Source organism: Crassostrea angulata, chromosome 5, assembly GCF_025612915.1.
Source record: "Crassostrea angulata isolate pt1a10 chromosome 5, ASM2561291v2, whole genome shotgun sequence".
Lineage (NCBI taxonomy): Eukaryota > Metazoa > Mollusca > Bivalvia > Ostreida > Ostreidae > Magallana > Magallana angulata.
Window position 1 is genome coordinate 53,319,099 of NC_069115.1, and position 27,224 is coordinate 53,346,322.

A 27,224-nucleotide genomic window follows, 5' to 3' on the forward strand; every position below is an offset into this window, starting at 1 on the left:
GAACCTCTCCATTCTTTTTTTTTTCTGCACTTTGTGATAAATTCGAATATCTTTGGCACACAAAAATGCTATTAAGGGGGAAAACAAATTCAGAATGTAAACTTGTTATAACGCTACAGCTCTATATATCAGATAATGCTTGAAATGAAAAATCTGAGGCAGCTGTTGCATGAGGTGGGCTGGGATAGCATCCTTGATGCTTGTATTGCCTGTGTATTGTTAGCCATTGTAATTACTTAATCCCACTCACTTCATTTACCCTACATTGATGGGGGCAATACAACATATATTAATTTGTGTCACACCTTGATTTTTGTCCTCGGATATCAATTTCCAAGCCTCGTTAGGTAAAATAATCATTATCTTCAGTGTCATACATCAGACTTCACCTTCAAATGTTTCAACAGCTTATAATTCATTTGAATTTAGCCAATAAACAATACCTTCAAATGATATTTGTGACAATTATATCTATTCAAGCTAGCTATCAGATGATACCATCACAGATACTATAGTACCAGTTTAGTATGAATGTACTTGTGTGTATTCATGCATTGTTTAAGTACACTTACATAAGAAATAGTATAGTACGTACCAGCTGAGTATGAATACAATAACTTGTTAGTGTTTATTGGTAATGGACACTTGCGTAAAATAAAGGGAGAAACCTGCCAAACTAACATTAGCGTAATATATTCACACCTTCCATTCCGACAGCAATATGATGCTTAATCTATGATTTCATTAGTTGTTGTGTTTTTTTTTTGTTTTTTTTTTTTTAAAATCTGAAATCATGTTTGCTACACTGAATTACAGACATAGAGATGTGGGTTGATCATAATAGCTTTGGTACTCTGTGTAAAAATTATAATTAAGATAAATAAAAATCATGTTTCAATGATAACCAAATCAAAGATTTTATTCCAGTTTGATATTACACAATATAAATGATATGATCACCTATCTAGGTTTGATATATAAATGAGTTCATCTGTTCCTTCTTTGACTTTGCCTGTTTATTTGTTTCAGAGCTCATCCAGTTTTGAGTCTGCGATTTTGGGCGAGGCTCACGGACTGATCACAGACATGTTGGCTGACCAGTCCCTACCCCTCAACATAGTGAGCGGCCTCCGAACTCTCAGCAACCTGCTGAAGCCCCCAGAGAGTCACTCTTCCTTCCACAAAACCAGAGTGAGTCCTCTCGTCTCGCTCACAGAGTCCACCAACTATGGATCGGACACGGAGGAAAACCCTTACACCGGGGAACGACCTTCATCCAAGGTCAGACTCAGCATCATGGAGAATGTTTCATACATTAATTTATAATATCTTTCAATATAGGGAATAGATAAGCTACTAAAGTAAATAAGTGTATGAACAGTTATCCATGTGGACAAACACTTGGAGAAATTTTTATACAGTAATTGACTTACATTGGTAATATTTTTCAATTTTTTTTCTATTATAAATTTTTACATAGCACTGATAAGTTACTTCCAACAAAAAATGTTGGAAAACTTGAAAACTTTTGAAAAATCTGAAAAATTATCCTTATCAATATTCGATGCTATTAGAGTATCTGGAAATTGATTTTAATATTGTTTTCTTATATTATTTTTCAATTTAGGTAAAAAGATATTTTCATGGCATTATAACTACAAATTTTATTGCTCTCAATCCACAGTATTCCCTTAATCTGTATCAGTAAAAAGATTCTAGTTAGAATTACAGAGGATGAGCAAAATGGATGAATTTCTCCATGCTCAAATTTCAATTAAATGCATTTTTGGAAGGAAAAACACATAATCGATAGTCATTTAGCTTGATAACGCATCTGTTTGGCCCATAAACCAAACATCTTTATGACAAGCTCTCTTCCTGATTTACAGGATTATAAATTTCTAACCATAATTCTTCAGCATAAAAACATTGAACGCTCTTGTAATGGAAATTTTATTTGGAGCATGTTTGTATTTGTGAGAAAGGAAGAGCTTTAAAGTCCTTTATTCCTCATCATTTGTTTCTTAGACAATTACAAATAGGAAAGCAATGACTTTCCTTTATAAATTGTGATAGTCAAAAACTTAGTGTTGGGGGCTTGCAAGCAGAAGACTACTGAATTCAGATTTAGTTTAACTTACTGAATACAAACCTCATGTATATTCAGTTTCTAAAATGTCTGCAGTTTCGAAGTGCTGATAAATGTTATCTCATTAATTTTAGAAAATTTTGCAAAAGTTGAAAAATGTTATTGATATTATGTATTAATGACTCAAATTTGTGATAGGGCCAGCACATGTTGCAATTTTTCTGTGAAATGGGAAAGGTTTGAAATTGTACTTTTTCCCCAGAAAGATTTTGCCTAGAATTTTCATTGATAAATTCTTTTACCTCTCTAGGGGGGCACAGAAACTGAAGGGAAAAAAAAATTTTCCTTGCCTTTCAATACACACACAAAATTGTTCGCAAGCCCTTCAAATCAGATCTGCCGTTAATTAATAGTCACGTCTTGATACAAGATCTGTGCAACCTTTCTATTTATTGTGCTGGTTTCCATGATGATTTAATTATGCCAGTGACCTAAAAATTTCTAATTAGTTGAATGATTGCTATTTCTCTGCAAAAAACATGGTTTGAGCCTTCCTGTACTTTAATGAGAGGAGCATGGTAGATCTGAGGAAACCTGAATGCGGTGTACTGATATTACTGAAACACATGTCTATTAATTTTTTTTGGCTGAATAGATAGAACAAGGATCAGTTGAATCATTAAGAAAAATATGTTTCACTTCAAGATTATGTTGGGGATCCTTTATCGTGATGTAAAACAAATTCTGTCTAGTGTTTACAGATTTCTACGTATTTTAAGATGTTGAGTACAATTTTTATATCAATATATGTCACTTATTTTTTTTGTTTTGTGAATGGCGAGTTCATTATGTATGAAAATGTGAACAGGAAGAGAGAATGTAGGTTTTGTTATTAATATTAGAATTCTGCCTTTTACGATGATATCACTTGTGAGTTCAGAAATTATTGAAAATTTTAATTTGGTTTTTTGTTTATTATAGAAGTCAAGGCGTAGTTTACCTCCAAGCCTAATACGTAGAATGTCGACCAGCACGTGGACTACCACAACATCAGCTACGGGCATGCCCACGCTAGAACTGGAGCCGTGCAGGATCCGGAGTTCCAGCTTCCGTCACAATCGTGATGGGACGCCTGGGTCCAGCCCAGTGGGGAGTCGCAGTAACTCCCCCTCCCCGAGCTCTCCGACCGTGGTCTTATCTATTCCCAAATCACGGTCCTTCTCGCTCGTTGCACCAGTTCCTATTGGAGGATCGCATCCTAAGCGACCTTCAAGGAAGAGTGTAGCCTCCAACATGGGGACTGAAGTAAGTGGCATCTCCAAATCATCCGATTTCATTCAACTCAGTCCTTTGGTTAAAGATGAACTGGATTTTGCTCAGGAAAAGGGGGACAAAAAGTCCAATAATTCAGCATCATTTCGCAGAATTAATATGACTTCAGATTACGAGAGTAATGACTCCCCTAATTCTAGTGACCATAGTGATAATGTGACTACTTATGATGAAGTGGCAGGGTCACCCCCTAAGAAGGTTATTTATAGCCATGGGACTCCATCTAGTTCACAAAAGTCATGGGTAAGTCTGAGGCCATGTTCACAGTGTAATCCTCTTTTATGTACTACTCAGGAGCACTCTGCATTATCTGCCTGCCGAACAAGTTCAATTCCATTCCCTGTATGTTCCTGATCCTTTTGTCTTTTTTGTAACTGTGTTTGTCAATTAATACAAAGTAATAAGACTTTTAAAGTCATTTAAAAATTTCACAAATTTATTCTTTAATCTTTTACTTTAGAAACCAGTTACTAATCATAATGTAATCATGCAAATCAAAAATGCTATAGAGAATACTAAAGACAGTGGAATGAATGAACTTGTATGTCTCTTTCTTGGTCTGTATTGCTGTCAGCTTAGGAGCAGAAACAACTAATTCTGATGCAGATGGATGAAGTTTGTCCTCCTTAATCCTGAGTAACAGTCACAAGACAACACTGGGTCTAACCGTCACCTCCTCTCTATCTCTTTCAATCCCTCTGCATCACGATTTGTTCAGCCATTTTGCCATTTTCATTGATGTCTAGAAAAACAACTCTGCATTGCTCTTCATAGTAGTTCAGTAGGCAAGCCATGTCTAATGTAGATGTAGATTGGTTGTGTATGATAGGTGTCTAGCTATTGTAGATAGAGATAAAAGCATGTCAGTGTTTTATTAGCTCATACAGACATAAATGTTGCTTTGGTGCCTGGGAACAGGATACATATCATTTGCATGAATATGGTCAGATATGATTGGAAGGTAGTGTGAATAGAGAATTTGTTATAAGTGTTGAAGATGTCAGGTTTCTGAAGAACAGCTTGTTTGTGTACTTGTTTGTATACTCTAGTTTATATACTTGTTAAGTTGAAGTTCACTTTAATAAACAGATATGAATCATACAAGGCAAATATTGTCACAAGAAGCAGACGTGTAAAATATGGCATTCCTGGAATTCCAAAGCAATATCAATATTCTATCATGTTAGGGTAGCACATTGGTCTAGATTATGGAGTGTTGGCCTCTTCAATGATCTTCATATGATGTCATAAATATTAGTCGAGAGCCCTGTGTGACATATAACTGCCACCTTAGATTAAACATCATAAAAACCCTCGCCATACCTCACACAGGTTGTGTATCAGAAATCGATGGAATCAGAGACTGGAGAGTTTGTTTGTGTCTCTTTGGAGTGTTTTGTTTATCTGTTTGTTGGTGTATGGAGCATCTGAATACATAAACATGAACACTCTGTTTACTACTTCTGTAATCAGGAGTATGTCAAGATGAGGGGGAAAAACAGACCCCTGTTTAATGGAGGAAAAACACACAACCATCAAATTCATCATCCAAAAGCAGAGACCTAGATAAAAACCAGGCCCTTAAGTTATTTTTTTAACCTCAGAAAAATAAAGATGTTCAGTGGAAGGGATGGCACATCTTCATGACGTTCCATCTTTGTGTTTAATTAGGTCATTAATTTACGTCATTTATTTGTCTAAGAATATTCCAGTGTGTTACAGTCCATGGCTTGAGTAGGCTTACAGAGGAAAAGCAGCTTACAGAGTAAGTGGGTGGGGATCCGATAGGGAGGAAGATTTAACACCTGAAATGATACAATCGTCTGATGTTGTCATTACCTCTCTGATTTACTGCTTCCTAAGAAAACAGCAGATATTAGCTCCACAGTAAGGTGTTAGGTGAATAACACTGAGACAGCATAATTGAAGAGACAACAGACTAGCTGAGGGGACCACTGGTGATTTAGTTCAGTCGGAAGTGATCTGTGGCCAAAGTCCCAGTATGTCTCCTCTAGCTTATTTAAGGGGGGAGCTGGCGTGGGGGTGAGTTTTGGCCTTATACCCACACATTGTACACAGGCTGCCCTAGGTCATACAGCATTGATCCAAAGTTTTGAAAATTGTAACAGGCAGCCATTTAGCCTCATTAAGCAGTAATAGGCATAATCATGTATAAAAGAAAACAAAGCCCAGCCAACTTTTTCCTTCCTGTTCCTGCAAGAGATAATGACAAGTAATTATTGTCTTGAATGCCAAAGGTATGTTAGCAGTAGAAGTCATTACAGTACAGAAAAACCCAGCAAGATCTCAGAGAAGTGCGTCCATACTGAGGTCCCCTAAAGAAGTAATCTCAGTGGACTGAGGTCCCACAATGCAAAACCTACAATTTATTTATCCTGTATGAGCTGAAATGAAATAGTTCAGTCTGAGATGAGCAGATCTTGCTTTTGGAGATCTCATTTCCTTCATGTATTCTGATTTAGTGAATAAAACAACTTTAGGACATTTTGCATCTGTTTAGCTGCACATACAATGTAATTTGTTCTGAATTTTTACTATGTCACAGCGCAAAAAACCTAACTGACGTATAATAACAAGGCCGTAATTAATGAAATACATCAAAAGAGAAGTGACCTACTGTTGTGCCAAAGTTTATATACGAAAAAATAATAACAGAAACAGTAAGATGCAGCACCTCTTGTAACTCTGGTCATTAATTATGATGAATCTGTCAACTCCTTCATGCACAATTAAATTTACCGTGACAAACGACAGACCGCAGGCATCTGACCTGATTACCTCAGATCTCTTATTATAATAAAGTAGGACATTTTTTATACGAGTCAGGAACTCCATGTATTTGAAATTTTTATGACATTGTCACTGTCTTGAGCTGTCACCAGACCTTGTTTTGAAGTCTCTCAAAGATCAGTGAAAGCATCCCCCCTAAAAAACAAGAACGCAGTGTCAACACTTCAGATTAAGTGAAGGAAACCTGCTAATGAGATATAGGCTGTAAGCATCGGCCTGCATGAATGAATGAGATCCTAGTAGTTTCTGTTACCTTGAGAAAGATGAGTGTCTATACATGGCTTAACAATGTCCTTGTGGGGAGGTGATTCAGAAAAAAACAGGTTGTCTCCAGGTCTGTTCATCAGGATCTCTTAAAACACGATGTCAGACACCTTGCAGTGAAATTAGCAACGAAACAACTCACCCTGCACCATAACTGAAGTTGAAACAATCCTTTACAAGCCATTAAATGAACTGCTTACTAATGTCAGATGACCTGCCAGAATTTTAGTGAGCTATATATAAGGCTGTATCTACCTCGTATGATGTATAAATAACGTCAAGTGTTTGAAGCTTTCATTCATGTGAAGGGTCACTTACCTGTTGTGTAAAACAAGGCAGTAAGCATTATTAATTCCCTGTAAACGGGCGGAAATCAAAAATATATAGGAAGTCCTAACAGCTAACCACAACATACGCAAGCTCTCGTAATTTGAGGACCTTGTTTATAAGGAGACGTATGGGATACAGCGTTTTAATTGAAACTTTTTATTTCTGAATCGAACTGTGCTCGCTATGAATTAGTGTACAGTACTTTATCCAAACCATGGAGTTACGAGGGAAAAACTTTAACATTTGTGAGTGGATAAAAAAATTGAAATCATTGTGTTGTGACAGAAAAGAATTAAACAAGGTATTACATTTACATCATCCAGGATTTTGTTCAGCCATAATCAATTCACTTCACGGTGGACTTCAAATGAGTATCAAGTTTTCATTTTATAATTTTTTTGCAGATCTAGATCCAAGAAGTAGATATTATTTTTATGTTTTCTAAGTTCTAATGTATTCTGGATAATTTTGGTTGTACTCTCTCAGCTTCACTAGTTTTCTTCACAATTTTGCATTGAGTTTCTCTTTCTCTGGGAAAAAGTGTCGTCTGGAATGGTTTCTAAAATGTCAATGGGTATATTATCCCCATAACATATGTTGATGAACTGGCTGTTCAGGGTGAATGATCTATTTAGACATTGTTCTTGCACAAAAAGGATTAGGATTTATAGGATATTTTGGCAAAAGTACTTTGGATATTTTGGACACATGAGGTCAGTTGCAGATTAAATTGGAAAAACAACGTCTTGTTGTGTGCAGCAGAAAGATTTTGACCCGAAGAAGCGTTCAACATCGCATTGACAGATATTTTTTTTGCGCGTGGAGGTCATCGCCCGAAGCTTTAGTTGTACGTCCTGATGGTGTCCATTGTTTCAGTGTGTACGCGTCATGAGTTGTCTCTGGTAATCATGGGTCGGCCCTCTGAAGATTTGTCCTCATCTGTGTTGTCCCACAGAAGTTCATTAACCCTGCTAACTAGACAGCAGACGACAGCAGATTATTGTGTAGTGGTCGGCTTCCTTTGGACTCAGAGGTCTTGGCTGTGAAGTACTGGTACCAATGGTGTACTAGAGTCACAAGGTGCAATATTTAACACAATCATGCTACTTGTTCTGTAGTGGTTGGTTAGTAAGGTTATGATGTTTGTTGTTTCTTTCAAAGGACAAGCCCCTCTCCACACCTCACTTGCTTCCATCTACATGTAGTTTGTGGTTTTAATGTGTTACTGCAAGAACAACAACAACAAAAAACCCTTTAACAAACTGTCTGTCTACCAGATCACCAGGTTTAGAACTCTCTCATCTCCCCCCTCCAGGGCCCTCCGTTTGAGTGAGCAAATCGTTCTCCAATAAGGTCTCTAGGTTCTGTATCGTCCTGGTACCGCAAAACTAGAAAATCAGCTCAGCTCTTCCTAGAACTCTATTTTGTTGTTTACTGCTCAATTTGGAATCCTGTTATTTTCCTATGGATGAAAGTCAATTTCTCACAAATTAAAAATCTAAATAAAACTACCTTATGAAGAAAGGTACTGCTGTGTATTATGATGTCTATAACAGGAAGTTTAAGGTTTGCCCGCTCTATATATGAATGATATGCATTTGCTTTGCTATATCATCATACGATTCCTCAATTAAAATGATATGACATGGTAGGACTTCAAACTTCTTCAAGGTTAAACTTTCGTGTGTAGAAAAAAAAGTGTAACTGGATAGTTGTCGCCAGTACATGTACGAGGGATCATTTGAGTTTTCCCAGGGAGATGTATCAAGTCTCAAGGACTAGGATGGTGTTTGGCAAGGTAGAGAGTCGTTGGAATGTAAAGGGACCAAGAGGCTTTCTCAGATTGTATTTCAATTGTTCAGTTCCTCGTCATACATATTTTCTTGCTGTGGCTGGCTTTTTATATAGAATTTCTATATCATTATGTTAATCATTAAGCTATTATGCTAGAAATTAGATATTTGATTAATGAAAGCTATCATTATACACATATTATTCTGTAGTCTCTAACATTTCCCACTCATATTTTAATACCCTGCATAGCAAAAAATACTGTTCAAATTCATTAAGCCAACCTTCTTTTGCTATCTCTCTGACGGTTATTAACTGCCTTTATATTTACAAATTTTTTAATAAAAAAACAAAACTTCTGTAATTGAATTGATGATGAATTGATTAGTGTTCTGATGTTAGACGTTGTATCAGTACACTCAAGTGATTTTACGTCATCACAGTAGATCTTACAACATTGTGACCTTCTCGTCACCCACTTGAGTTTGACTGTGGTGGGATTTTTTTTAACATACATGTAATAACCTCTTTATGTTTCATTCTGTAGGTAATACATGATCGACGTCTACAAGAGAATGTGGACATGGCAGAAGACGCAGACGAAGAGGACGAAAACGAGCTGACGGCAGAGGAAGTAGACGGCAAGAATTCATCCGTGGCTTCCCCCACGGCCAACAGTGTGAAAATTCCATGGGAAATTGAAAACATTGACGATTGTGAACTCTTGCATATACACAGACTTAACGAATGGGATTACCCTATTTTTGACTTAGCCAGTCAGTGTAGTGATACTATCCTTAGTAAGGTGAGTTGTCGGTGGGTTATATTTTTTGGAGTGTTGTCGTAGGGGCCATTTCTGGCCATGGATTTCATTATGTAGGTATTTAATAGGATTCAATATGTGTATTTAATATTTCGAAAATTTTATTCCTAATAATGAATTTTAAATTAGGGATTTCATCTTTCCTATAATGTTTTCGGTTAAATTCAGCCAAGTCATTATTTTTAATGCTTTTTAAACGGATGCAGTGCTCATTATATGGATGCAAACATGAAATAGGATATATTTTTTCATTAGTGTCATCATGTAGGCTAAACAATACACACAGAATCAAATGTGCAAATTTTTGCTTCATAGTCAAAATTTATGGACCATAGCTATTGCATATTGTTTTACTACTAGAGTGTGTTTTGTACATTTTTGGGAAGTGATTAAGCATTATGTGTGCATAAGTTTTCTGGACTGTTAAATAAATTAGAAAACCCTCATAAAAGAGTATTTGCCTTGTGAATGAATTTCTTTATCTCTGAAGCTTCATTCTGTGTCAATCATATCTCTGAAGCCAGCAAGAAATGGGGGGAAATTCCAGGAATTGATCTGATTACAGCCCTGATTTTCAGTGATTATCTTTGAGGAATGTTCTGAAATGTTATGAATTTTCTTTCAGGTTGGGTATAAATTATTTGTGGAGGTGGGGTTATTTGAGACATTCCGGATTCCTGTTGCTCCCTTTTTACATTACTTCCATGCATTAGAACAAGGCTATCGAGATAAACCATGTAAGTATTCCCAGCATTCAGTTCCTAAGAATTGAACAGAACTATTCTATTCCATGCTAGCATAAACAGTGAGCCAAGGTATTTGGAAGTCATCAGTTAGTCTACCTGGCACCATTCATTCAGAAAATCAGACAGAAGCCAAAATTTGGCAGAATCATGTTTATATGAACCAAGAGTTCTTTAGGACCTTCAACTTTTCACTTAATTTCCAAGATCAAAAATAATGGTGCATCTTAAACACACATTTTGATGAAAATCTTGATCAGGTCTTCTGTATAACCTTTCTTTTTGAAGATGACAGTTGGCCTGCATCGAGTTACAGTCAGCAATTTTGAAATTTTGGTAGAAAATTCACTGCTATCATGCCTCGTTATAGGCAGCAAGATATATGGTACTTAAAGAGACTAGGTGGTCAACAACTTAACCATCAGATCTACTTTTAAGTTTTGGATATGATTTGCTTAGCTATTAACTATCATTTAGTTCAGAAAATATCCATACATTTTAGATCTGAAATTTGAATATTTTGCTATATCTTTATACAGAGATCTTCTTCTTAAGGAGATTAATAAAGTCTATAAATTTGCCAAGACCATCGTGCCTTCTTAACGAGGTAGTTTTATATGCATGTACATGTAGTTGATGAGTGTGTGAGGTTTCTGGTTGCTCTTTGACAGATCATAATCGAATACATGCCACAGACGTGTTACACGGGGTATTCTACCTCACCACCCAGCCCATCCCGGGCTTCACCCAAGTCAACACCAGCAACATGTTCTCCAGAAACGGGTCATCCAGTGATTCAGGTACTTACTCAGGTGAAGATCAACCAATATTATATCTATGTACTTGTGTTATGTCTGCACACTGATTCAAGGTGGGCCCTCTGGCCTTTTTATATCCCCACCCTTAAAACCAATTTTTATATATAATTTGTATGTACCCTTTTTTAAGGTCAGAATGCTAAATTTGTCTCTCAAAAACAAATCCTAGAATGTTGATGCTGTTTTCTCAACTGTGGCAATTTTCTGATACATCTCATACGTATATGTTAAAAGGAATCAAATCATAGCACTTTCCCATTATACAAACTCTCTTGATGGAAATCTGGAGTAGAAAAATGGACTTTGATTGATAATACAATGAAACATGTTATAAATGTTGCCAGTTGTTGCCTGTATGAGCTGTATTATAGCTGTCTCACACAGAAAATGTTTGGTGATGTCTGCCCTCCCTAATCCACCTCTAATCAATAATCAGTTTCCTCTCTCCAAGACACTCCAAGGCATGCTGCGCTGTTTTGAAGTGATTATCAAGCAATTAAAAGATAGCTCTCAAATTTTCCAAATTTTTTGCACCATAAAGCATCTTAAAGATGTTGTACTTTTATTGCCAGCAGAAATGCTTCTTTTTTGTGTAACTTGACAGATCCAGCCCCAGCCCCTGTTTCTGTACGCACTTCCTGTTTTGAATCTGTCGAGTATTTATGTATGTATTCCTGGAGGAACACGGTGTTGATAAGAGGCTGCGTATCGACGATGACAAAGAGATCCAAAATTACCCTCTGTAATAACTTATCTCCCCATACAAGTTCTCTTTTTTAAATCACTTGGCAAATGTTTCCTATCCCCGATCTGAAACGTCAGCTTTTTCGCAGCCAGTTTCTTTCATGGCTTCATCTTCTAAAGAATTGGCCTATACATCTTGTCAATGGCCCGACAGATCATCTACACCTAAAAAATAAAAAGAGAAAGAAAAACCAATGATATAATTATCAGTTGTGAATTAATAGGATGATACTCCAGGAAAAAGCTTTCAGAGACCAGTTGAATGACCACTGGCAACCGTGAGGGTAAGGCTTCCCCTCTATTGATAAAGAAAGATTATAAAGAATGAACAAAATCAAGTGTTTTTTTCCCAAGGTTGAATTCAAGTGTGTCTATATGAATTAAATGGCCTGTATTCTAAAGTGAATTGTTAATACACAGTCTGTCCTTTTCCATATAAGATACCCACTCTTCCACCAAATGATGTACTTGGATACGTCACTGAAAAAAAAATATGTTACTGTAATGAGGCAGTTAATGAACGTGAATTCCCTGTGTAAACATGCTCAACTTTTTAGTTTTTCTCCTTGCCTGGGAGATTTATTCTATAGATGTGTATGGTTAGTGATGTCATTTCAGGGTGTATACGTGCCTCTCTGCATTGAGTAAAGGGCAACTGCTGGAGAAACTAGAGTAATTTTTGGGGAAAATCAGACACACAAATTCATGTTGTTTATCTTATGGAACTTTGAAATGTTATTCTCTTACTGAAATTCTATCGCAGATCAACATCTTTTTTTTTGATAAAAAAAGTGCAAAAAAAAAATTCCCTCCTCCTACAAAAAAAATGTTCAAAAAGCAAAATACTATCAGTATGAGTATTAATAAAAGGGTATTAAAGTGTTTAATCCAGCTCTGAACCATTTGAGATTAATTTATAATATGTATATGTACCTATATAATTTCAAGATGCTTTGAAGTGATTCTATAATGTAAATACATGTTCTGTGAATTTCTGTACTCTCAGTAAACATACTTTGATTTGTATTGAATGATTACTATTTACTCACTCCCTCTGCAGATGTGGACGCAGAGAAGAGCCTGACCTACCGAGCCAACAGCTTTAACTCGGAGGATTACGGCATCATGGGAGGAAACTTCCCCGCCCTTGAGTTGATGGCGCTATACACAGCTGCAGCAATGCACGACTTTGACCATCCAGGTCGTACAAACGCTTTCTTGGTGGCCACCAACGCTAAAGAGGTAAATATATTTTTCGAACTCTTTTGACATGCTGGTCCATATTGGCATTATCATCAATATGACCGGATCCATATTTTTCTTGGTGTAAGAATGTTTTTCGCACATGCAAATAATGGACATGGCTGTAATTTTTATTTCTAGTGTAGCTACTAAATCAACTTTCCTACAATAAAAAAATTGTATTTTACACACACATCTTGTACTTGGAGGTAATATTATAAAGACACTCTGTTAAAATCTCCAGAGTGTCCCTTTTAAAGAAAAAGATTTATGTTTGTTCATTTGAGAAATGGGTTAAGTAACAGCCATTAAAGGCACTGTTTTTGCAGTTGGCACTAGACATGACGCATTGATAGTAAAGCCCTAGGCTACGCAACATTGTATAAGAGTTTCAGGACGTCCTTGAGTGTTGACTAAATTTAAGTTTTAAAAAACCTCAGACAAGTAAATAAAGCTTGAAATCCAACTGTGGGGATTTTTTTGTCCCATAAAAGTCACTCAAATGCATTTTGAACCATATCCAAATGTACAGTTGTTTTTAAAAGCCTTGTAAACATCAATTGTTGTGCCAATGGGACTGAGCATCCATCTGGTGTAAAATGGTAAATTTGATATCTTTGTATTGTAGAGTGCAATGTCTAGAATCGGAAACAAATCATTAACACACAAACAGACATTCCGGCCTAGATGTTTCATTGTTCTGTCATACATACGATACCTCTCTCAGTTTGTTGAATTAAAAAAAAGCAGCTATACTGTCATAGGAACTTGTATAAGCTTGACACCATGCATCTAATGGATTTCTGAATTGGTCATGTCCATAAAAATACTGGTGCATTCCAATTTTACAGAAGGTCCAAGATATCATGTGACATTTCATGATCACTTCTAAGCTTTTCTTAAAGAAGGATCTTGGCCAGTAATAATACAATGGATGTATTTTCTCCATGTAATTACTTGGCTAGTAATAAAATAATTTCTATATTTTTCTCCCATGAGTACTTTTCCGTCTAGCTTCTTTATATTGATCGTGATTGAATTGAAATTGAATTCTTATTCTGATTATTTTGTTGACTCTGAAGAGTTTTCTAGTCATCTGATATTTCTCTGTCAATGTGGGGGCGTTCAAGGGCCTGAGAATCAATACCAACCGTTACCCTCGCATAGACTCAATGGGCCGCGACGCTTCTATCCAACATCCGCTTGCGCTTCTATCCACCATCCATTCACTGCTAGAAAAAATGAGAGAGTATGGTTCAAGGCTGATATTTGAGATTAAAACATTTGGTTAGCATTATAACAGTGCTGCAAGGGAACATTATGTAAATGACAGTTGTTATCATCACAACAGATGGAGGACAATCGTAGGGCTCGACATCGAATTATCAACAGATCCTTTGAAAGCACAGAGTTGCAATGACTTGACAATATTGAATAAAGTTCTCCTGTACTTGATTTTTGACAGAGATTTCTTTGTTTGGGGTTTCTTCTGTCAAGTATCCCATATTGACTATTTCACCAATGTATGGTCTATTGCAGAGTGATGATTGTAGTGTAAGGGAGGCAACTCCAGCAAAGCATTATACAAGTTATGTTAACAGATTTTTGTGGTAACCTTTTGTTTCTTTCTGTGGCAGGCAGTGCTATACAATGATCGGTCAGTATTAGAGAACCACCATGCGGCTCAGGCGTGGTCCCTCTTCATGAAAGAACCAGTTCTCTACAACTTCCTGTGCGGACTTGAGGCTGCAGAATTCAAACGATTCCGTTTTCTGGTGATTGAGAACATCCTTGCCACTGATCTCAAACGCCATTTTGAAATTCTGGCAGAATTCAATGCAAAGGTGAATTATCGTTGAATTTGAAGATGTTTTACGTAACTTTTATAAGATATATTGGATACAATGCAGACAAATGAAGATGACATACTCCAGTTTTATATTTTGTATTTGGCATTGAATACAGTGCAAATTGTAAGATACACACATTTATGTGATTTAATCAAGTTCTATACAAAATGGCATTGAATACAATGCAGGTTGTACAACAATCAAATTTTTGGGATGTTGAGTGTGTTTTTTTACCTGGCAGGTGAATGATGATGACGCTGTCGGGATAGACTGGACTTCTGAGACCGACCGACTCCTGATGATGCAGATGGTCATCAAACTAGCCGACATCAACGGACCTGCCAAAAGACACGAACTTCACGTCCGCTGGACAGAGAGAATATCAGAGGAGTTTTACGAACAGGCATGTTAATTTTAATTAGAATTAACATTTTAATTCATGTCAATTTAATCTACATGTAAAATGAACCTACACTAACTCACTCATTTGCAAAATTTCCTGTCTCAAAATGATTGCATTTTGTATTTTTATTATCATGAATTAAGATAAGAAAAAGAATTTATATAACAAAAAGAATTTATTTGTTATACAGTGTATTATACATGTATCAGATCATTTTGATCACAGTGTGAACATATTTTGATAAATCAATCAACCATAAGCTGGTGCCATGATATTTTTTATGTTGTCTTGACCCATTGAAAAATTGAGTGCAGAAAATAATGTTTTTGTTCCTGTCTAGTATCATATAAGGAAATATACATGCAAATGTAGAAATAATTGATTGGTATTGGTTGATCAGGGTGATGAGGAAGCGCGGTTAGGAATGCCCATCTCTCCTTACATGGACCGCAGGATCCCACAGCTAGCCAAACTCCAGGAGACATTCATCAACCACCTGGTGGCACCTCTATGTAATGCCATGGTAACCGCCGGATTCCTGCCAGGCACATGGGCAGACCAGGAACTGAGCGAGGATGAAGACGAGGAAGAGGGTAAGAATTCTGACCACGGATCATTGTGGACTTTTTTAAAATCCAAAACTTATATTAATATCTTTCTTTGGCATGGATGTTAGTGCGAGGGGGTCATTGATGTGGGAGGAAGCAGGAGTGCCTGGAGAAAACCCATGTGTCTATAGAATTTCATTTCATGTACCGATGTATGTATTTTAGGTCAATCTGACACTGATCAAATTGAAAGTACCGGCAAAGACTCCGAGGATGAAACAGAGACCGACAATGAGGGAGGACAGATCTGTCACCAGAAGTGTAAGAAGAAGCCGCGCAAAATCAACTGTCTGCTGACCAAGAACCTGAAGGAGAACCACGAGTACTGGGTGGCCATAATCCAGGAGGAGGAGAAACAGAAAGCCAGTAATGAATCAACCAATGAAATCTCACAGGTGAGTGTCAATCTCCTCAATGAACCAATGAAATCTTACTGTCAGTCTCCACAGTCAACCAATGAAATTTTGCAAATGATTGTGAGGCTACCAAGCTCAACCATTGAAATTTCACAAGTGTCTTTCTAATGAACTCATAATAATAAGCAAATCACAGATTTTCATATGAAAATCTGATATTGCAGATCTAGAAGTGGAAGATGGTCCTACACAAAAGTTTCTTAAAATTGAATGTTTTGAATAATTTTGAAATCATGTGCATAAAAATAAAATGAGCCTTCTGGTTTTTAATCACATATATGATTTTATTTTCACAGGAAACCTCAGAGGTCACAGAAATGGAATCTATAAAAGAAGAAGTGGAATCCCAGGCCTCTAATAATAGTTCCCAACCTAGCACTCCTACCAAAGACTGTAGCCAATCTGACAACACGTAGCAGCCACACCCAATACTAGTTCTATAGACTTGTTCTAAAGTGGTTCAGATCTCATGCCATCATTATGATATCAAAAACGTCTTGCCACAGAATGATGTCTACAGCGTGGATCTGAAGTTATCGCTGCATGACACACCAGTTCTGGGCCCACATCAATCCTATTTGTTGTTAATCGTGCAGATCATATTTTTGAAAGTGAACTACAGTGTCTGTCAAAAGTGGTGATCATTTTGTCTGTCATGAAGCAGACGTGGAGCACACACACAATGGCCGTCAAGAGATTTACACTGAGGAAATCAGCTACAGCAGCAACTAGCACCCAAGCGAATTTGTCTTCAAGTTGAATGATTTTTATAAAGAAAGGAAATAACCCAATTATCATCTAAAACTATTTTTAGCATAATGTATCATGAATCTAATTACTAGTAGTGGTACAGATTTTTATTTATAATTTTTACAGCATTCAAGTTTTTAAACAGAAATTTTTTTAATTTAATTTTTCCGATTTTAGAGGAAAGCTTTTTCTAGCAATTTCACTCTGTATGGAGTGTTGAATTATCTGAGAATCTTATCCGACTGTTGGATGCTGGGGTTCAGTGTGCTAGTCATAAACTTACTACATCTGTACTTACCCTTAGATCTACTGCTCTACACTTGTGTAGATACCAACTAAACACACAAGAATCTCCACATCCACCTACATATGAACTTCTGTAATTATTTCTATATTGATTGTTAGAAGAAACGTTTTCTTGGCCCCAATGAAAATTATGCTGGAGAGATGGACAGACTTGTGCTGTAAAGATAAAACGTGCTAGATCGAAGGCAGATTCTGAGGACAGAACAGCATTATAGATTGATATACTTTATATTTACTACTGAGATAGGGAAAACTAGATCTGAGATATCTTGAGACTAGATCTGTATTGTGTGATGTACTGAGATAGTGAGTGAGAGCTGCGTTGAGATACAGTTAGGTGTTTAGCATTGTATTTTTTGTCTGTACATTCCTCTCTCTGCTTACGACATTGAATTGTTGACACCAGGTTGTTGTTCTGTTTCACAACTTCAACACAACTTCAAGTTTAGTTCAGTCTTCTACCCTCTACATAGGTCAGGAATTACGTACATCAGTGCTGTCCACTGAAATACTAATGAACTGACCCAACAAGCTGAAAATGACCAACACCCTGTAACAAATAAAACGTCCGCAGATTTTCGCAATACCCATCAGCCGTCGGTAGTTGGGAGATTGATGCCCAAAAGTCCTACACAAACTGTCTGTGCTTTGATGTCGTATAACAGATGTTTCTATAGCAATAACCCCCCACTATCTGTGTGTGATGTACACTGATCACAGTGACGGTCCTTGGAGGGGCAGGGCATTGTCCCCACCCCCCAGACCCAGACTGTGTTGTTATTTCAAAGCTGTGATACATAATGTCGTAGAGTGTATACTTTTCAAATTTCAGTCTCTATTTTTTCCCCCTTTTCATTCTCCATTTCATATTGAACTCTTGATATTATTGTCATTACAATGCAACTATTATAATAATTAAGGTGTATAATTGTAGATGTTAGGATATTTCAATTGTGTGGTTGTAATGTTTCTAGATGTACAGACGACTTTAATTGATCCCACTTCTGCCTCAGAAAATGTAATATTTATTGTACTTCTCATGCAATGATGTACTTGGCTTTTTATTCCTCTTGCTTAGTGTTCTTTAACTTAATGCAGGACAGCATCTTATTTTTTACCATGGATGTCTGTTGACAGATTTTTATAGATTGTATGCTCGTATGTTGATCTTTTTCTTATTCAGCGAGGGATCTTTTTTATCATCCAAATATTAAAATAAGACATTTTGTATAATATTCTTGGGCGCTTTTTTTAAAAGACCTCTATAATTTTTATTAATGAAAGAATACTCATAGAATATTATATAGATTTAGTAGATCTGAGGTATAAACAAATCCAGGTGTTTATATGCCCTTGACCTATTTCCAAGGTCAGTGTTTTCTTTTTTAATCCATATGTGTAGAAGATGTACATAAAACAATTGTCTGTATGATATGATAACCTAATTTAATGGTAGATAGCCCTGTATTGTTTATGTCTGTGTACATTATCTATGTATGTGATAGATATATAAAAATCCATTGTTATTTTGTAACTCTGTAAGAGAAAGTGGGCTGCTGTCAGTGCTAATTTGTTTGTCTCAAACTCAACAACATTCTCCATTGTAGCATCTCCTTTTTAAACATTTGTTACAAATTGAAAAATCTCTTTTGATATGACAAAATTGAATTAATTTCAATGAAAATGTTCCAATATGTTATAACTTTAGTTTTACCTGTTTTTATTAAGAAATTTTCAGACATTTTTCTTTCTTTAGTCAGCCCACTGCAAAGTCAATTCTTCTGTATGACTTTTTCGTTGCTCAGGTTCCATTTTTTTTTTTAATTTATGACCTTTGACCTCCTCCATATTGTTGACATTGTAGCTTTATGCTGACTGTTTATATTCTGTCACCAGGGGGCACTCACCCCTGTCCCAGCCAATCAACTTCTTTCTGAACTACAAGCTGCTGTACAACCAACAGATTGCTCACATCATGCTCTGTGTGTGTGTGATTTGCTGATTTATGTACTGAGTTGACCTAGTTACCATGGAGATGGTTGCATGGTGACTGGAGGTCACACAATATGTTTTGTTAAATATATATATTATATCTTGTGACAAATTGTTACAGGATTTTTTTTTTCCTGAACGATAGCTGAATAAGAAATAATAAATGGTCATGACTGCTATATTCACTGTGTTGATTATTTTTTTTATATGACTGAAGCTTCAATGGTATTTAGTGAAAAATGAAGATCAAATCTTGGCCGTACATAAGGCAATTTTACCGAAGCTTTATTTGGTTGGAATGTATTGTAATGGTTTTCTTAGAGAAGCGTGAAATAGCCTGTCTTCCTTTACTAAGGTTTCATTGATATTTAATGAGCACCAATTTTAGTGGATTTTGGTGTAGAGTTGATCCACAGAATTGAAGTATGATTTGGTATTTATTAATGTTGTATTGATAGAATCATTGGCCACAAATTTAAGAATTCTTGAAAGTAAGATTTTCACTAAACCCACAAAAATTGATGTTCACAAAAGCTCATGAAATCTGATTCTGATCTCTCAGAGGTCTCCTGCAGGGACCTTGCAAAATGAATTGATGATGATTTTAAACTTTGTCCTAAATTGGACCAAAGCTAGTTCCGGGAAAAGAAATATTTTATGATTTCTAAATGTGATAGTTTCTACATGACTGATTTGGTACATAGCTATAAGTGATTTACCCCAGTCATATAGCCTCATAATCACTACATGCATATGTAACCTTTTCACAACGCTGCATGTATTTAGAACAAAGTAAAATCAAAGTACTGAAGTACTGAAAGTCGGGCTCTTTTGGTGTGTCTTTGCGCATATATGCATTCAGTAAAGACTGAAAATCTCTCTCTCTCTCTCTCTCTCTCTCTCTCTCTCTCTCATGCATTTAATGTCGGCAAAGCATCAGAGAGCGACCAAATTTTGTAAGCGGCTATAAACAAATCAAAGTACTGAAGGCCGGGCTCTTTTGGTGTGTCTTTATGCATATTGTATAGTAAAGACTGAAAATCTCTCTCTCTCTCTCTCTCTCTCTCTCTCTCTCTCTCTCTCTCTCTCTCTCTCATTCAATCCCCGTTTCTTCATCGCGCAGCAAAGAAGTTCATGGAAATTCATGCGCATTGTATGTGTCCAAAATGCATAGTAAAGTTTTAAAAACACGTTATTAATAAGTAAGCTAAAAAGATAGACAATTCATTAGAAATTAAAAAAAAGAAACAAAATGCCAACACTTTTGACAAAACGTGGCTCTTTGTGTAACTATTTGGTTTAGCGGAAGCCTTACCTTGACGCTGTTTGGTTTTTTGTTTACTTGTGCTATTTATAGTAACATCGGCGATTTGCCTGCCTATAGCCAGGACTCTGCTTTCAGCAGAGCCCGGCTAAAAAATGGTTCACAAAAAATAAAACTGAGAGAGAATCACCTATCCCATAAATGCAAGGTCTAAACAAGAAATATATCAAAGAATTTTATGTATACGAGTATATATCTTTAAGAGGTCCTGCTATGCGATGCCTAAGTATGTCAAAAAATATTTTTGCGCATAATTTTCACATAATTTTAATGCCTCATCTAAACGGTAGGCTTGTGTTCTTGACGACAGTTTGTTTTGAATGAAAATTATCAAAAGATAGAAAGCAGAATATGACGTTTATTGGGGTACAAAGTCAGTCCTGAACCACGAGTCTTGGAGGAGAGAGTTTACACTGGGTCCTATCATAGTTCATGAACACACTGTGTACCGGTTGACCCCGCAGACAGGCGGCGAACTCAAGGTCACAGTCGCAGACGTCACGGGCGCAGGAACCAGCTGGGTCTGAAAAAGAAATATACACTGCACACTGGTCGGTTTCCGTAACACGATGGTAAGCAGCAATTTATGCTGTGTGAATAATATGTTGGTAATTTATTTCAATAATTTCGATAACGACTCTGTTTCGAACACTCCCGTTTGGAGGGGAGGCGGTTATTCTTTTGGAGTCCAAAAATAAAACACCATTAAATATCAAGATTTATTGTGATCATGAGCAATTTTTCAGCAGCTGATGGAGGGAGAGGCTGCAACAAAAGTTGGGATACTGACCCGTGCATTGACATTCCTGGGTGGTGGAATTACATGACGTCACAAACGGCACAAACTGGGCCCCGAAGTAACAGTTCACCCGGCCATAACACGAATCGTGCTTCCTGCAGCATCTGCCAACAAATGTGGAAGAAAAATATTTTAAAATCTTTAAAATGAATGTGATTATAGAAAATTATTCTATTAGGGAAAGAGAAAAGAAAATGTCACGTCCTCTTTGCACAAATACTACTTAAACTAAACAATGTTTATGATATCGCATGTATTACCTTTAGAATTTCAGAACGAATATTCAATTAATGGGTAAAATACAACAATAATTTTCACCCATTGTAAAACCTTGAATGTCCATTCTCTCTCTCTCTCTCTCTCTCTCTCTCTCTCTCTCTCTCTCTCTCTCTCTCTCTCTCTCTCTCTCGTATTTACACAGAGAAAAGTGATGAGCGACTTATCACAGGTTGGTAACCTTCAAATGTTGACAGAATGACGCTCTGTCTGGTTCGTCAGTCAAGTTACACAACTGTATCTATTATACTAAGTACATTGAAACTAAAAACCAACGGTCATTTCGTGAAGGACAAATCAAGCGACCATTGAAATCGCGTTTGGTACCCGCGATACTGGACTATACATGCACTATTCAGGGAAAGGTGAAACTACATGTATTGTTATAACAGAACTTTGCACATGCTTCTCTAAGTTAACATTCTTTCTTATTTGTAACAGTAATTCAAGGTAAAGATTTCCCCTCCAGGAAAAATCCAGGCACGCAGCAACTAATTGTTTAAAATATACATAAAAGAAATTGAATTATCATGGAGTTGCCCCCCCCCCCCCACTTTTTTGGGAGCATGTAAAAAATTGATATGAAAATAAGGAAATTCGGATTGAAATTGAAGTTATATACTACGCCACTTTAAAAAAAACGATGCTACGTGCCTGAAATCTCAGTTTAAATTAATGTATTAATATAATTGGCCTAAGGCCAAGTAGGCCTATGTACATGTATGTGCTTTACTTTGAGCGATAGCCAGAGAAGGCAATATCATCACCCCGCCAAAATTACCCGCATTTCAGAATAATAAAATGATTTTGTCGCACAAGTTGGTATGAACGCAAGTAGACGTTAACAACTTAGTGTGAACAAGTTGATGTGAACAGACAGGTGTGAACACGATTTTGTGAACAAGTTTATGTGAACAGGTTTATGTGAAACAAGTTTATGTGTACAAGTTTATGTGAACAGGTTTATGGATGCATCGCTTACCCGTCCACCCTGTCCACCGCTTTGTAACCCACCTGCCCGTACCCACAGAAACAACCGTAATCGTTATAGTCATAGCAGGAATTCCCCGTGTAGAACTGGACCAGCTCACACATCTGGAACACACTGCGCTTGTGAACAGTCTTAGATTCCCCGGGATAAACTGCAAAAATTCACAATTAATTTAAGAAGTCCCATACGATTTTTGCGATGTTGATTTAAATGTTGCCAACATTGTACTGGACGCTTACCAGAAACCAAAAGAACAACCAGGACAGTTGTGAAGAAAAGGCTGAGATTCGCCATCCTTTCTACCCGTTTGTAGAGGGGGAAATCACGTTTCTTGGAGAGAGACAGAAGTAACAACCGTCGAACTCCTTGCTGAAGCAGACGATCCCGGGTCACGTTGATGGCGGGAACAGACAATCAGGTCCCTGCTGTTGTTGACTCGGTCTGGACTTTCGGACTGATTAGATACAATGTTTATCATTAACACAGACGAGATAAAATTATTTCAGTGTATATGCTCTAATTTTAGAAAAAGTACCCGTCTGTATATTTGATAACATCAATTTTTTATAGCCTACATATACGCAAGATAAATTGCAAATTTATATCAACATGTAAAACTGAACAGTGAATACTGCAATACTATGTTATGGCATGGTGCTCACGTTCAAACAGCTTTCTTTACACTTGATACAATTACCCTCCCGTTAACGTTCTGTCTTGCGGATAGCTAGTTGATAATAGTTAATGAAAATTGGATTAAATTGAAATAATAACGCGCATTGGATTGGGGATAACGACCTGAAGGTCTCTGAACCCTAACGGCACAGCGCGCTCTTTCTCCAAAACGTTCGTTATGAAATCCTCGATATGCATGCCACCGTAATAAGAAGTTAACGAAACACGGGTCTGGAAAAGCGTTTTTTAAAGAGTAGAGATCAGCTGCTAAAATATCCTTACAAGCTCAAAAATGTCTGAAACTTAGAGTTCCTGTCGCTCGATTTTGTAAACAAAAATTTGGTCTTAATTTCAATATATCTTTAGCAAAGCGATGAACATTAGGGTGGCCAATGATTGCGCAATAGGTCCGCATTGTGTATCACAAATAACAATTCAAACATATTTCTTTGAAAATAAGCAAAATATATATGTACGTGTATATACGTACCGCTGAGGTAGACCTATTATTCCTGCTGGTTTCAATTTGTATACCTAAATAGCAGGACAAAACCAGTGTATTTATTATTACATGGTAAACTGTTTGACATTACTATCTAACGTTTGTTTGACATCTAACTGAGATGGGGGGGGGGGAGGCATCACGTGCACTTATGAAATCAACTAGAAAAGACACCAATTCTTGACGACTGATACAATTAACTAACGACGTATATGTGGGGTTTCATCAAAGCTGACAGCAAAAGAGTTCCCTTACGTTAAGCAAGAGGTTTGCCACGCCAACATCTGACTCCTACTCTCACTGGTCATACAATGCTTCTTTAGTACTGAATGAATGAAAATGTACTCACTTTCTCTCTCCTGGCGCGTTTTTAGGAAGATGTAGTGCCTGAGCCTCCGCCGTTTCCACTGTCTGTGTTTTCAGTACGTTTCCCTCCCATTCACTATCCTATTGTATTACGTATACCTAAATGGAACCAATGTGTTAAAGTGCGTAACACGTGCCATTGGCCTCACCTCTGAGGTACTCGAGAACCCTGATAATATGGTATAACAATCAAAGTATATGTTTTCACTTTTTTGTTGTATTTTCATTTTGCAATATTTGGTGCTGCAACGAATATTACGGTTGCTCTTAAAGGTCCTTTGCTTTTTATATAATTTAATTGGTCAAAGATGCACAGAGAGAGAGAGAGAGAGAGAGAGAGAGAGAGAGAGAGAGAGAGAGAGAGAGAGAGAGAGAGAGAGAGAGAGAGAGAGAGAGAGAGAGAGAGAGAGAGAGAGAGAGAGAGAGAGATTAATTTCGCGAACATTTATCACACAAATCAAGGTCTTACATTGAGTGCAACTTCTTAAATTCTTAAAATTAATTCAAATACTCGTTTTGAACTAAAGGAGTTCTTGTCATTTTTTAAAATTGCGTTTCAAGTGTGACATTGGTGCAATGGAGACGTGATATTTTTCCTTTATGTATCATTAGCATACTAGCTTTTTGTGATCGCATTACTTATTTTATAGAAGTTTGACACGAACACAAATTCTTATATCATGCCGCTGCAATAATACCTATAGCTACGAAAGTAGAACATAGTGTAAACAAACAACATCAGGAAAAAGATGAAATCTGGCTACGAAAAGTGTTTGCTGATGTTTCGCAAGGCTTTAACACCACACCAATGGGGCTAAAGCTCATCTCCCGATAATCGAAACAATCGCTCATATCCTAATGAATTGGGATATGACGACAGTTACCCTGATTATTGGTAATACAATTCATACCCAGATTATCGGTACTACAATTCAAACCCTCCTTATTGGTAATACAATCTAAACCCTGATTATTGGTACTACATGTACAATCCATACCCTGATTATTGGCACTACAATTCATACCTGATTTTTGGTTCTACAATTCATACCCTGATTATTGCGCATGCATGGTACTACAATTCATATACCCTGATTATTGGTACTACATGTACAATCCATAGCCTGATTATTGGTACTACAATTCATACCCTGATTATTGGTACTACAATCCATACCCTGATTATTGGTACTACAATTCATACCCAGATTATTGGTACTACAATTCATACCCTGATTATTGATACTACAATCAATACCTTGATTATTGGTACTACAATTCATACCCTGATTATTGCATGGTACTACAATCCATACCCTGATTATTGGTACTACAATTCATACCCTGATTATTGGTACTACAATTCATACCCTGATTATTGGTACTACAATTTATACCCAGATTATTGGTACTACAATTCAAACCCTCCTTATTGGTAATACAATCTAAACCCTGATTATTGGTACTACAATCCATACCCTGATTATTGGTACTACATGTACAATCCATACCCTGATTATTGGCACTACAATTCATACCTGATTTTTGGTTCTACAATTCATACCCTGATTATTGCATGGTACTACAATCCATAGCCTGTTTATTAGTACTACAATTCATACCCTGATTATTGGTACTACAATTCATACCCTGATTATTGGTACTACAATTCATACCCTGATTATTGGTACTACAATTCATACCCTGATTATTGGTACTACAATTCATACCCTGATTATTGGTAATACAATTCATACCCTGATTACTGGTACTACAGTTCATACCCTGATCAGGTACTACAATTCATACCCTGATTATTGGTACTACAATTCATACCCTGATTATTGCATGGTACTACAATTCATACCCTGATTATTTGTACTACAATTCATACCCTGATTATTGGTACTACAATGCATACCTTGATTATTGGTACTACAATGCATACCTTGATTATTGGTACTACAATTCATACCCTTATTATTGGTACTACAATCCATACCCTGATTATTGGTTCTACAATAATACCCTGATTATTGGTACTACAATTCATACCCTGATTATTGGTAATACAATTCATACCCAGATTATTGGTACTACAATTCAAACCCTCCTTATTGGTTATACAATCTATACCCTGATTATTGGTACTACAATTCATACCCTGATTATTGGTACTACAATTCATACCCTGATTATTGGTACTACAATTCATACCCTGATTATTGGTACTACAATTCATACCCTGATTATTGGTAATACAATTCATACCCTGATTACTGGTACTACAGTTCATACCCTGATCAGGTACTACAATTCATACCCTGATTATTGGTACTACAATTCATACCCTGATTATTGCATGGTACTACAATTCATACCCTGATTATTTGTACTACCATTCATACCCTGATTATTGGTACTACAATTCATACCCTGATTATTGGTACTACAATGCATACCTTGATTATTGGTACTACAATTCATACCCTTATTATTGGTACTTCAATCCATACCCTGATTATTGGTTCTACAAAAATACCCTGATTATTGGTACTACAATTCATACCCTGATTATTGGTAATACAATTCATACCCAGATTATTGGTACTACAATTCAAACCCTCCTTATTGGTTATACAATCTATACCCTGATTATTGGTACTACAATTCATACCCTGATTATTGGTACTACATGTACAATCCATACCCTGATTATTGGCACTACAATTCATACCTGATTTTTGGTTCTACAATTCATACCCTGATTATTGCATGGTACTACAATTCATATACCCTGATTATTGGTACTACATGTACAATCCATAGCCTGATTATTGGTACTACAATTCATACCCTGATTATTTGTACTACAATTCATACCCTGATTATTGGTACTACAATCTATACCCTGATTATTGGTACTACAATATATACCCTGATTATTGGTAATACAATCTATACCCTGATTATTGGATC

General features: G+C 36.6%; 2 protein-coding genes across 9 annotated transcripts in view; one reads left to right on the forward strand and one right to left on the reverse strand.

Annotated features, from left to right (window-relative positions):
- The window catches only part of LOC128186245 (cGMP-inhibited 3',5'-cyclic phosphodiesterase 3A-like), a 70,281-nt gene extending 50,788 nt beyond the window's left edge, over window positions 1–19,493 (forward strand). For 5 of the 8 annotated variants that reach the window (XM_052856032.1, XM_052856034.1, XM_052856039.1 and 2 more), the window contains 11 exons: window positions 1,030–1,281; window positions 3,071–3,664; window positions 9,165–9,422; window positions 10,066–10,177; window positions 10,855–10,995; window positions 12,806–12,987; window positions 14,625–14,831; window positions 15,079–15,240; window positions 15,641–15,833; window positions 16,014–16,243; window positions 16,561–19,493. In XM_052856032.1, coding sequence (XP_052711992.1) covers window positions 1,030–1,281; window positions 3,071–3,664; window positions 9,165–9,422; window positions 10,066–10,177; window positions 10,855–10,995; window positions 12,806–12,987; window positions 14,625–14,831; window positions 15,079–15,240; window positions 15,641–15,833; window positions 16,014–16,243; window positions 16,561–16,680 — 2,451 coding nt within the window. In that variant the 3' untranslated portion in view covers window positions 16,681–19,493. The remainder of the gene's footprint in view (window positions 1–1,029; window positions 1,282–3,070; window positions 3,665–9,164; window positions 9,423–10,065; window positions 10,178–10,854; window positions 10,996–12,805; window positions 12,988–14,624; window positions 14,832–15,078; window positions 15,241–15,640; window positions 15,834–16,013; window positions 16,244–16,560) is intronic. The other 3 variants (XM_052856033.1, XM_052856037.1, XM_052856035.1) reach the window with 2 other exon arrangements.
- A 1,483-nt stretch (window positions 19,494–20,976) lies between these two features.
- Window positions 20,977–27,224, reverse strand: part of LOC128183865 (excitatory amino acid transporter-like) — a 31,034-nt gene continuing 24,786 nt past the window's right edge. The window contains 5 exon segments of the mRNA XM_052853057.1: window positions 20,977–21,159; window positions 21,427–21,539; window positions 22,694–22,853; window positions 22,942–23,156; window positions 23,868–23,911. Of these exon segments, the coding sequence (XP_052709017.1) occupies window positions 21,011–21,159; window positions 21,427–21,539; window positions 22,694–22,853; window positions 22,942–23,156; window positions 23,868–23,911 (681 nt within the window). The 3' untranslated portion in view covers window positions 20,977–21,010.